Genomic DNA, 11,348 nt, shown 5'->3' with positions numbered 1-11,348 from the left:
AGAGACCACTTAATGGGATCAATTACTTTGCAATGCGATGATGCACATATGGGATTCTTCCTTGTGTGACTTCCATTGTGCATGCATTGGTTCACATTTAGTGAGTCCCATGTAATTGCTTCCAAGAATATTGTGGGCTCTGGTGGGTCCAAAGTATGCCAGAGATCCTGTTGTGAGACAGACTGCATGAACGCACGCTGATTGTACAAAATAGTGCCTCCATCTAGAGGCTTAACATGTAGGTTGAAGTAGATGTGGTGGTGGTCATAGACAAAGTGATTACTGTCCAAGTATTCTACATGCAGTGTGTCATATTCAAATTTATCTGATATCTGCACTTGCCTATTTATCATATAGCACTATCAGACATGGTGCTGTCATGAAGACCCTACATAAGAGCGGGTTAAAACATGTAGTAAATGCATTTACACATGATGCAGTGCCTATGAAATGCTTACACAAGCACTTTTCCAGTGATAACTGTCACAGCTGCTTTTCCCCTGACAGCATGCCATTTCCTGTTTTTGATCTGCCAGTCAAACAAATTGCAAGCACCACATACCACTGCCACGTGGAAGTTATTTATTTAGGGTTGATCCAAACGTTTTTTAAAGTAGAGTCTGTTGATCCAACAAGACCACTTGCAAAAATTCAGAAGGCACTAGAATAGCAAGGTCCTTTGTTTAGAATCAGCGTAACTGTTTATTAACAGAGCAATCCTAGATATGTCCACTCAGAAGACCCATTGTGTTCAATGCAACTTACTCCCTGGTAAGTATAAGATCACAGTTTTAACAACAAACTGCTTTTAAACTGTTGCACTCTACACTGGAATAATAAAAAAACTTTATGCAGAGTCACAGAAGAACTCTATTGAATTCAAAAGCAGTTCTATTCTTTTACCATCGAAAGCTGAGCCTCAAAAATATACCGCCCTTGAACACCAATCCTCCTCCCTCGTTGACTTCGTATTTAATTACATTTCACTTTATTCTACCCTCCTTTTGCTTAGTTCTCCCTGCATTTTTGCGCCCAGATCCATTTCTTACCCCCTGAACCCAGCGGAGCACCGAACGGTTTCACTGGGGCCACTACGCATGCGTTACGTGCTGCTTCGCTTCTCCTTTGCGCTCAAAAAGAGCCCCCGCCTTTCCGCTCGGGAATGGCAGCGACTGACCCGGAAGCGGCCCAGAGACAAGTGAGTCCGTGTCTCCTTATGAGGCAGAAAGGCGTGGGGCAAGAAGGACCTTTAGATATTAGGGCCATAGGGCAGAACGGGACGGGCAAAGAACATAAGGTGTTCCTGTGCTTTGTGTTTGCTTGCCTAGGGAGGATAAAGATGCGGCTTGTTCACACGTTAAACGCATGAGAAAAGTCGGGTTGGGTCAAACCAAAGGTCTATGGGGCTCAGCGGCGACGAGGGGGATACTTCGTAGCTAACCCGCAAGCAGGGAATGAAGGCAAAAGCTATCCCTTGTTTTCCCCGCCGATTTCAGCACCTGGTATTCAGAGGTAGACTGCTTCTGAACAGGGAAGCTCTATATAGGGCGCAGCTCTATAAGAACTGTAAGACTTTCTTCTGTCTCAGCTTGCATAGGAGTGCATTCTTAGCCACCTTGCTAGCAGTTTTTGATAGACCTGCCCTCCATTCTCTTAATATCCTTTAAAAGCTGGCCAAGCATGTGTTGTGGCAAGAAATTAAGTAAATGTTTTTGTGCAATAAGCACTTTCTGTTCTTTCTGGAGAAGGTTGCGCAATATGTTCAAGTATTCCTAATGTACAGTATAAACTTGTATTTTCTTTAAGAAAAGGGAAAAAATCTACCAGACCTTGTAGTTATTTTCTTATAAGTTGTGCTGCTGCACGAACACATACATGCCTGGCATGATTAAAGGTCCAGTTTCTAAAGGTCTATATGCTCAGACAGAAAAAACTACAACATCCAGCATGACTGGCTAGGACTACTTCTTTCTAAATATGCATAGGATGACTTCTTAAGGCTGTAATTTTTATCCATTTACCTAGAAAGAAACCTCATTGAACTCAGTGGGACTTAGAGCTGAGTAGGCATGTACAGAATCTGTGCCAAGTGATCGCTCCAAATTAAGGTGTCCTTGGTTCAAAGTACTGCCTTCATCCATTTTTTTTGTTTGTTTGTTCATTTGCTTGTTGGCTCTAGATAACCCTTTACCATCTGCAGTAAGATGTGGTTTGGCTTATTTAAGTTGGATTTTGCTAATTACACATTGTTAGTTGAACTCAGTTGTACTCTAATTGCTTCTGCAGTTTTGGATGTGGCTGGTGCACTTGATGTCTGCTTCAGGACTACAGGCATTGTAGCTCAAACCTGATGGTTTACTTCTAATACATATCTGTAATATCTTGATCCTAAGAATCAGGTTTGTTGGGGGTAAACTCCTGATTTAGCTAAAGCATATTATCATTGCTCTGATTAGCTAACACATAGTAACTATTCCCCATTAGTTCTTAAAGATCTTTTAACCTGTTACTTATAAAAATCTGTGCTAACACTCTGCTTTAACATAAGGACTTTGGCAATAGGTTTCTTATTGCCCTAAGGTTTCTAAAGAAAGGTGCGTACATAACTCATGTCCCTGAATAGGTGGGAGGAGTTAGTATTAATTCTGTATCACCAAAATTATGTTTGGACCTAGTACCATACAGACTGGACAAGTTGTGATTTAACTGATTATATGTAATCTTGGGAGTGAGTGTAAAAGTGCAGAGAATCTAAGAGTGGGTAGATTCCCTCAAAGGGTCTTAAAGATGCAAAGCTAAGCAAAGTTAGCATTGCAGTCCTGGAGAAGAGATGTTGCTTTATGTAACTGATTCTTAGATTGCACAAGATGTGTTTTTAACAACTGAATGTTGAACATAGAATATTTAGAGACTGGTATTGATCTGTATGTCATGCCTTACAGTAGCAAGTTCTGGCATCTGAATATTAATGTATAGGGTGAAATAACATTCTTTTTTTTAAGAGGGAGGAAATTGAAGCCCTGTCTTCTATATATGGTGATGAGTGGTGTGCAGTTGATGAAGATGAGAAAATATTCTGCATTAAGATTAGCGATTGCTTGGAACAGCCAAAGTGGACTCTTTGTCTGCAGGTGGGTTTGTTGCATAATTTTGCTTAGAGTTTGCAACTTGATAGTCTCATTTGAGTATTTTCAAAACTATATGGCATGCTATTTTGCAAACTTTGTTAGAGTGTTCTTTTGCATTTTAAAATATTGCTTTCTGAATTTTCTCCTCAATTTTAGGAATGAAACAATCATAATGTTTGTGAGCCAGGGGAAGGGGCTGTTTCAGACTCCTCTCCCTACTATAATCAATGAAAGAAATCAAAGTCACATTCCATTTGGCTAAAGCAAACCCCTTGTCTGTTAGGTCATATATTTTAATTTGAAGCAATCTAAATTTTCACTTTGTATGTAGAGATTTTACACAGGAAGACTGACTGAACTGGAAGTGAAGTTTGCTTCACTTCACTTAAATTTAGTGAAGATGAGGTGTTTCTTTGGAAGTTTTTCCAAGTTGCTGTCCTTCATATATTTTGGACACATCAGCCCTTAGTGGCCTGAACGATCATGACGAATACCTGGAACTGTAGTGCAAAACATCTGGAGAACACCAGGTTGGGAAAGACCAATTGACAGTTTGAAGGTAATTCTTGGTTATCCCTGATTTTGTTTTCTCTGTGCTCAACTAGACTATTGTAGATTCTGTTCCTAAAATATAGGTCCTATCCAGAGCTTTATGCACATTTGCAAGCAAATGTACTATTTCCGTGTTATGTGCCATCAAGTCATCTCTGACTTATGGTGGCCCTATGAATGAAAGTCCTCCAAAACGGCCTGTCCACGACAGTCCTGCTCAGCTTTCTTTATGGAGTCAATCCATCTCATTTTTGTTCTCCTTTTCCTACTTTCAACTTTCCCTGGAATGATAATCTTTTCTAGAAACTATGATTTTCTTATGATGTACCTGAGGTATGACAACTGCAGCTTTTTCATTTTTGCATCTAGAGAAAGCTCTGGCTTGATTTGATCTCTGACCCCTTTGTTTGTCTTTCTGTCAGTACAGGGTATTCTCAAAGCTCTCTTCTCCAAATTATTTCATAGCTTAGTTAGCAGATGGGACAATTCTTGTCCATGTGAAGATGTGTGCAGAGTTTTTATATGTATTGATGATTTGTTCCCTTTTGCATTCAAAAAGTAGCTCCATATGTTGCACTGCATTGCAAACAACTCTTGACGCATCTATGAGTTTTAAAAGCATTTTTCTCATATGATATACACAAATGTTGTTAAAGATTCTGAAAGCCTTAACTTATTGCAATGTATCTCAGTTTATGGTATGTTACCTGATATTTTAGAGTTAGACAACTTAAAAAAAATATTTCCCTTGTAGGTCAGAATTTCTATTTTTCCAAATGTATTTTAATGTCAAGATAGTTTGGGGCTTATGATTTCTGTATGTTTACTTCTGTTGTACATATAGTGCTACTGCTAGAATAGAAAAAAAATCAAATTTCATCTTATTGGAGCACCAGATTAGGCATGTTACAGAATTGACTAACATTGTGATTTTGTGTTCATGCAAAAGCAAGCCCCACTTTTATTAGCACATAGGACTGTAGACTAAGACTGTGTGTACTCATGTTTCTGCTTTAGCACATCACATGTTTTTAAAAATGTTTTGCATTTTTAGCTAGTTCTGAAAAATCTCCTTGACTTATTTACTTTAAAAATCTTTCAGGTAAACCTGCCTCCTGAATATCCAACAGCCGCACCACCTATTTATCAACTTAAGTAAGTAACAGCGCTTTTCAAAAATATTAAGTGTGCATGCATTTCTTTTAAGGTCACCATTATCTTGTGATGATACTGTATACCATGTAATCATTTGTTAGCTTAGCTTAAATCTGACAGCAGCGTTGTGCTCAATTCTCCACATCCGTGCTGTCTCAGAAATATGTAGGGGGCTTGTTTCTTCTGTCTGTAATACATATCTCAGAGCGAGTGTGGTATAGTGGTTGAGAGTGTGGGTCAAGGACTCAGGTGACCTGGGTTCTAGTCCCTGCTCAGCTGTGGAGGCAGCTGGGTGACCTTGGGCCAGTTAAAGACTCTCAGCCCAACTTATCTCACAGAGTGGTTGTTGTGGGGATGAGGTGGAGAACTGAAGAAGAAGAATGATGTAAGCCACTCTGAGTTCTTTAGCCAAAAAAAAAAAATCAGTATATAAAAAATAAATAAATAAATGCTACCTGAAAACTGAGCCATTGTGAAAGCAGTGGGGAATTGTAGGCTTTGAAAAAAAACCCAAGAGCACGTTTCTGTGGTTGAAATCAGTGTTGGCTAAATCCAAACTTTGCTCCCTGGGTAATGTTTCCACATGGAGAAGAGTGCATAGCAAACATGAATGAAATGGTAGGTGTTTGGACAAGTAAATTAAATTAAAGCAGCCAAGCATTTTTGGGGAATGTGATCACAGTGAGGCTAAGTAGGAGATGGTTTGAGTGCATTAAAGAGGGAAAACTATAAAATAAACATTGATGGCAATTTAAATGGACTGTTGAGCAGATTGTGCCTTGTTTTTTTTAATAATTGGGACAGTGGAACTTCATGTTACTGCAATTCTGTCTCCTAAGCTTGGAGAGTTTTTCTTTAAAGAAATCCAACAAATCCTAAACCATGGCTGAATATATGTGTAGGAGAAAACAAGTGAAACATGCAAGTCAGACAAGGCTGTAGCTAAAGTTAGAGCTATGGAACATAACATTAGAGCTCACACTCTTGACTATAAATATAACCCTTGTGTGTGAGGTGCAGCAGGAATTGCTCCAGAATTCCTGGTGTGGTTCTGTGCTATGAACCAAGCATTGCTCCCTGTTCTTCCCTCCCCATCCCTCCTTAAATACGCAATCCTATGGATGTTTAGACATAAAAAAGGTCCACAGCTCCAGTCATTCTTCTGGAAGTTGTAGGATTTATTCTATTTTAACATGAATGGGCCCTTAGTGACTGACATCCATGCACACAAACATATGGCTGTGGATTCAATGTTGGTTTTTTAGCCCCTTCCTCTATGCTTTGGGCAGTTTCAGTTTCTCCTCCACCCCTGATTCCTGGCAGTTTTAGCAGGTCATGTTAATTTTGTGCTTCTTAATATTTTCTTTAAATCCAGTCTTTATTTTTTAAAACCATGGAATGCTCATGTGACAACAGAGCTGCTGATTAACACAGTGCACAGTTGCCCTTTATGGTAACAGGAGAAACTAAGTGTTCCTGAATTTACTTTCTGAAGAAAATTGTGTTTCTGTACTAAAGGATGAATCTGGATCCACAGCAGACTGAAAAGTAGGCAGGAAGTGTCCTGCTTCTGCTGAATCTTCTCCCAGTTATTTTCCCCTATGTTTCCTGATAATAGATATTGTTCCAGCTTAAAATGGAGAAGGGAAAGTAAGATAGTCTTATTTTGCCAGAGCTTCTAAATGACATACACTGCAATTCTATATGTTTTTCTTAGAAGTAAGCCCTACTGTGTACGGTGTGACAATCTTAGATAAGTGTGTACAGGATTGCAGCTTTAGTATCTTTAAGACGAAAATGTTTTCTAAGTCTAAATATACTCTAAACTGTTCATATTTATTCCAGTGCTTCATGGCTTCAAGGGCAGGAGTATGAGGAACTTGCAAATCATCTGGAAGATATTTATATGTAAGTGTACATAAACCCCTAGACTACTTTAATATACTGTCTATTACACTTATATTTTAAATACTCAGATACTGTCAAAGTGTTATTTGCCTAACTCCAGCAGGTGGCAATAATGTGGCAAAAACAGGATGAAGCAGGAAATCAAAATCTGTGGATCTTATTCAGAAGATGCTCTCTTCCCTAGGGTCACAGTAGTTACAAATACTGTGATTAGAAGAGTTACTTTAAGAACAATCCATAGGATTAAAAGAATTACTTGAGGTACACTCAAAGGATATAGCATTTCTTCCACTTTTCCTCAGCAAAAAGGACTCACATATGTTTCAGACTGATTTGGAAAGCTGACTTATTGCCAAGTGATAACTGTAATGGTAAGCTGACAGATATTTCCTGCTTTTTTTGACCAACTGGACTACATACCACACAGATGTCTCCCGGCACTTCAGATCCTGGCCAGACAGAGGATTTCATGTACAACTACTCAAATATGGGGAATAAAACAAGTTTATGGAAAAGAATAAGTTTATTTAAAGAATAGGGGTGGAGGAGAGATAAAACACTATGGTTAAATGGATAAAACAGGGTAAAATGGGGAAGGGATGGGGAAGTTGGATAGCAGCATTTTTACTGATCAAAGCCAACCAAATACCTCCCTCCCCAGTGCTGGGATCTTGTTGTGTCACTTGGACCCAGAAAATAAGAAAGCTAACTCTCTTCTAATCTGGACATGGAATATCTACCTTCTACAGCATTGTCAGCAGCAGGGCATCACAGGAATCTTCAGCACAGGTAGCAGGTTGGAACCCCCAAAGAAGTGCAAAGAGCTTCTCAGCTGCCTAGCCATTATCCCCACCACAGCAGTCCAGCTGACCCATGGAAGATGGCTTATCTCTCAATCCTTTGATGCCACCTGTTTGTTCCAGGTGCTAGCAGTTAGCAATTTGGTCCTGCCATCGCTGGTGTCCTTGAGTCCATAGCTCTGATAACTAAAGGGAGTACATCACAAAGGAAGTAAATCACTCCCTAGACCTTGGGCTTCAGATTCCTGCTGAGCTGGCTCCAGAAGCTTTAACACTGATCTGGTGCTTGACGTTTTAACTCTTCCTTATCTCAGGAGCTACTGATGTACCTGTACTTTTACGTTACAATAACAACTTTGTGTGACATGGATGGCTGCCATTTGAGAAACGGGACCCTGTTGGACTTATTTCAAATTAACTTGCATGGCATTGTACTGTTGTGCTATTTCCATGTAAGACGTCAAGAACAATACAGGGACCTCTACATTTTCTTAGAATGGAAAATTTTTGCATGTTTAAGACTCCTAAACAACATGGTGGCCTGCAATACTTGTATAATGGGCAACGCCCAATGTTGCCACAACATTAGTGGGACCAGCTGCTAGTGTAGTTGGAAACCAGTTTCCCTGAAGCATTTGAAATTGGGCAGGTCAGTGTTGCTTGCAGAAAGGACTTTAGCTGGACTGCTTATTCTTTGCTAATTTCCAAGGTGGCCTTTGGAAGTGCTTATCCCTGTTGTGCTTGCAGTGGTTCTTCTGGTGCAATGTAACAAGGGGAGGTATAGCAACAGTATTAGATATCTCCATGTATGTATGATCTAATAATATGTATGTTGTCTCAGACAGAACCTTGGTGAAAGTATCCTTTATCTTTGGGTGGAGAAGATACGGGAAGTTTTGATTGAAAAATCACAGTCCTGTGATTCAGGTAATATACCAAGCATTTTATGATTCACTTTGCAAAAATACAGTGCAGAGTACACTAAGCCAGTAAGTAAAGAATTTTGATCACTATTGAGCCAATATCTGCTCACATAGCTTTGTGCCATTACTGAATTATTTTAAAAAAAATAAATTTTAGCCACTTTGGGCATGGTGCTGGAAACTGCAGAATGTACTTCTTTGAAATCCTTTGCCTGGTACTTATATCTGGTCTTGTATCTAGACATGCCCATTTCCAGAATCCCACCCTGTCACCTTGAGATGGAACTTAATTGGATCACACAGCAGATCATCAACTTGTGGCTGGCCTGCTTTACAGGGATAAGAACTCAAGAGCTATTTATTAGCCCTGGGGTTCATCTAGCCCAGCAGTTCTGTTCACATAGCAGCCATCTAGCTGCCCACGGGAAACCCATAGGCAGGGCATAAGTGCAACAGCACCCTCTTATCTGTGTTTCCCAGCAACTGGTGTGCATCATCATACTGTCACACCATGCATAATTGTGTTCGTCTCTCTTCCTTTTTTCCTAAACTAAAAGTTCCTAGTTGTTATATTGTTTCCTCATAGGAGAATTACTCTAGGCTCTTGATCATTTTAGTTGCCCTTTTCTGTACTTTTTTCCAACTCTGCAATATCCTTTTTAGGTGCAGTGATCAGAACTGTAGACCATAGTCATGGAATAAAAGGAGAGGTGAAGTATGCATGAAAGCTGCGTATCTCCCTGTTTTGACTACTGTCAAAAGTCGGTGCTCCCATAAATGGGGTATCTTGTCCTTTCCCACTTTCCTGAGCTTCTAGATTTTCAGGAAAGGGTGGAAAAGGTGAAAGACACTGATACAAAGAAATCCAAACAAAGGAGAAAAAACCCCCAGAGGATCTCTCACGATAAAGAAAGATCATACCATCTCCTTATGTAAGCAAATATCTTCTAACAGCTTTGCTTTAGTAGGTCTCAGGTAAGCCCAAGGAACAGATTAACGTATGTGTAGATTCTCTTGGTCACGCTCATGATCAGTACCTGCTTTGACAGCAGAGTTCCCAGGATATTGTTTTCATTTTGTGCCCCTGTTAGTCTGCAGGTGCATGCTTCTAGAACATCCCCAGCTTTTAAATACATTTACACAGATGATGGGACTTGGGGAAAATGTGCAAAATGTTCCTAGAATCTGGAAAAAAAGTCTGGTTAGGTTTGTGGAACTCTGAGTTATAGTGGCAGATAACTTCTTAAGCCCTGAAATAGAAGGATTTGCTATAACTAAGAAACCCCATAGATGGGGCTGTCTACTGACAAAGCAGTTTCCTCATAGTTGTGGAACGCTGGGGAGAGAAAATCCCCCACATCTACATATGCAAATGTTCATCCTATGTCCCTTTAAAATGTGAAAACACAATGTGTGCAATGAACTTCTTCACACTTTAACTTATTTCTACTTGGACAGCACTTGAGTCTGGGAAAAATAATGCAACTCATCCGTTGGCAGAAGGGCAGCTCAAAACATATCTAAAATATTTTATAGGCAATTATCTATTGTTTTGATATTAGTAATCCCTTCTGTTTTGTGAATTAGCTTTTTTAGAAAGTAAAGATTGTATACATTTATCACAGTAATTCCAGTTTTGTATAATTTCTTATTTAAGTTACACTTCGGGAGTTATTCAGTACAAAAATTGCATTTTATCATTCATTTATCCATAGTTGCTACCATTTCAAATAGTTGAAGACATGAAAAAAGCCTATTAAAATAGGTATTGCTTTTATATCAGCAGGGCCAAATATTAAAAAAATTACAGAGGAAACTGATGTGGAGTACGAAGAAGATTTTTCACTTGAGTATCAGCTTCTCCAGGAATATACAGCTGCAACACCCAATATTGATCTACCTGAAAGCCAAGAAGGTAGAGCAGCTTTAGCTGTTTTATCATGTCTCAGTTGTTATGCTCTGTGTTATAAAGAAATTTTGAGGCAATGTAATAAAGAAGAGGCAAGTACATTGTAAACTATATGAAAATTACTTCATTGTCTTCCATTTGAACCTTTGTTAGATACCTCCAGAATGTTACTGTGCACAGGCAGTTCCTGAGTTACTCATGAGCTTTGTTTCTGAGAAAATGGAAATCCATCTTTAAGTCAAATTTGTATAAGTCAGATCACGTATAGTTGCCCCTCTGCATTTGCAGGGGCTGGGGGCACAGGACTGCCATGCAAGTGGAAAAACTGCAAATATCTCTAGTCCTCTTGCCCTCGCCCAAACTCACCAGTGCCACCTCTTTGCAGCAAGGAAATGCTGCGGAGATTTCTCTCTCCAGATGGGCAGGGGTAGGAGGCCCTGATTTGAAGGCCTCTCTCTCCCTGCCCTTTCACTTCCTCTCTATGGTGATGACAAATTTTGGCAGTATTTTTTTAAATTAATAGGCTTCAGGACAGTTTAAGTACAGGTTGTTCATAACTTGAACATTCGTAACTCAGGGAATGCCTGTATAACAGAAAAGCAATATGATCCTGTAGTTAAGAAATGTGCATTGCAAAATTGAAGGGGAAGAGCCAGGGGTAGAATTTCTTTGGCAGAGCCATGTTGCATCCACATATTGGGTGCGGACATCTAAACTGAGGAAATGTTTGCACATAAATCTTCATGGGAGCTGGAACCTTAGTTGCACTGGGTTCCAGCTACTACAGAACATTATGTATGTGGAGGTCTATTTATGTGGTTTTCCTGGCTTTGTTCCTCCTGTCTACACATGGACCCTTTACAAAATTAATGCATGAAAAAGTTTTAAAGTGGAGGCTGTCACAGGTATGGGAATTGGCCTGTCAGATGGAATAGTGGTGGGGTGATAATCCTAGATGAGATAGTTCTGTGTG

The 11,348-nt window shown here is 39.6% G+C and overlaps 1 protein-coding gene across 2 annotated transcripts in view; it reads left to right on the top strand.

The window, feature by feature from the left end:
- Window positions 1-1,099: 1,099 nt before the first annotated feature.
- Window positions 1,100-11,348, top strand: part of IMPACT (impact RWD domain protein) — a 17,023-nt gene continuing 6,774 nt past the window's right edge. Inside the window, exons 1-6 of one of the 2 annotated variants that reach the window (XM_044424229.1) lie at window positions 1,100-1,198; window positions 3,003-3,131; window positions 4,783-4,835; window positions 6,681-6,743; window positions 8,385-8,470; window positions 10,253-10,381. In XM_044424229.1, the coding sequence (XP_044280164.1) occupies window positions 1,163-1,198; window positions 3,003-3,131; window positions 4,783-4,835; window positions 6,681-6,743; window positions 8,385-8,470; window positions 10,253-10,381 (496 nt within the window). In that variant the 5' untranslated portion in view covers window positions 1,100-1,162. Of the gene's footprint in view, window positions 1,199-3,002; window positions 3,132-4,782; window positions 4,836-6,680; window positions 6,744-8,384; window positions 8,471-10,249; window positions 10,382-11,348 lie in introns of both variants that reach the window. The other variant, XM_044424228.1, reaches the window with a different exon arrangement.

Source organism: Varanus komodoensis, unplaced genomic scaffold (genome assembly GCF_004798865.1).
Source record: "Varanus komodoensis strain SLA01 unplaced genomic scaffold, ASM479886v1 scaffold14_1, whole genome shotgun sequence".
NCBI lineage: Eukaryota > Metazoa > Chordata > Lepidosauria > Squamata > Varanidae > Varanus > Varanus komodoensis.
The sequence above is the reverse complement of the archived record's forward strand: the minus strand, read 5'-3'. Positions and strand labels throughout refer to the sequence as shown.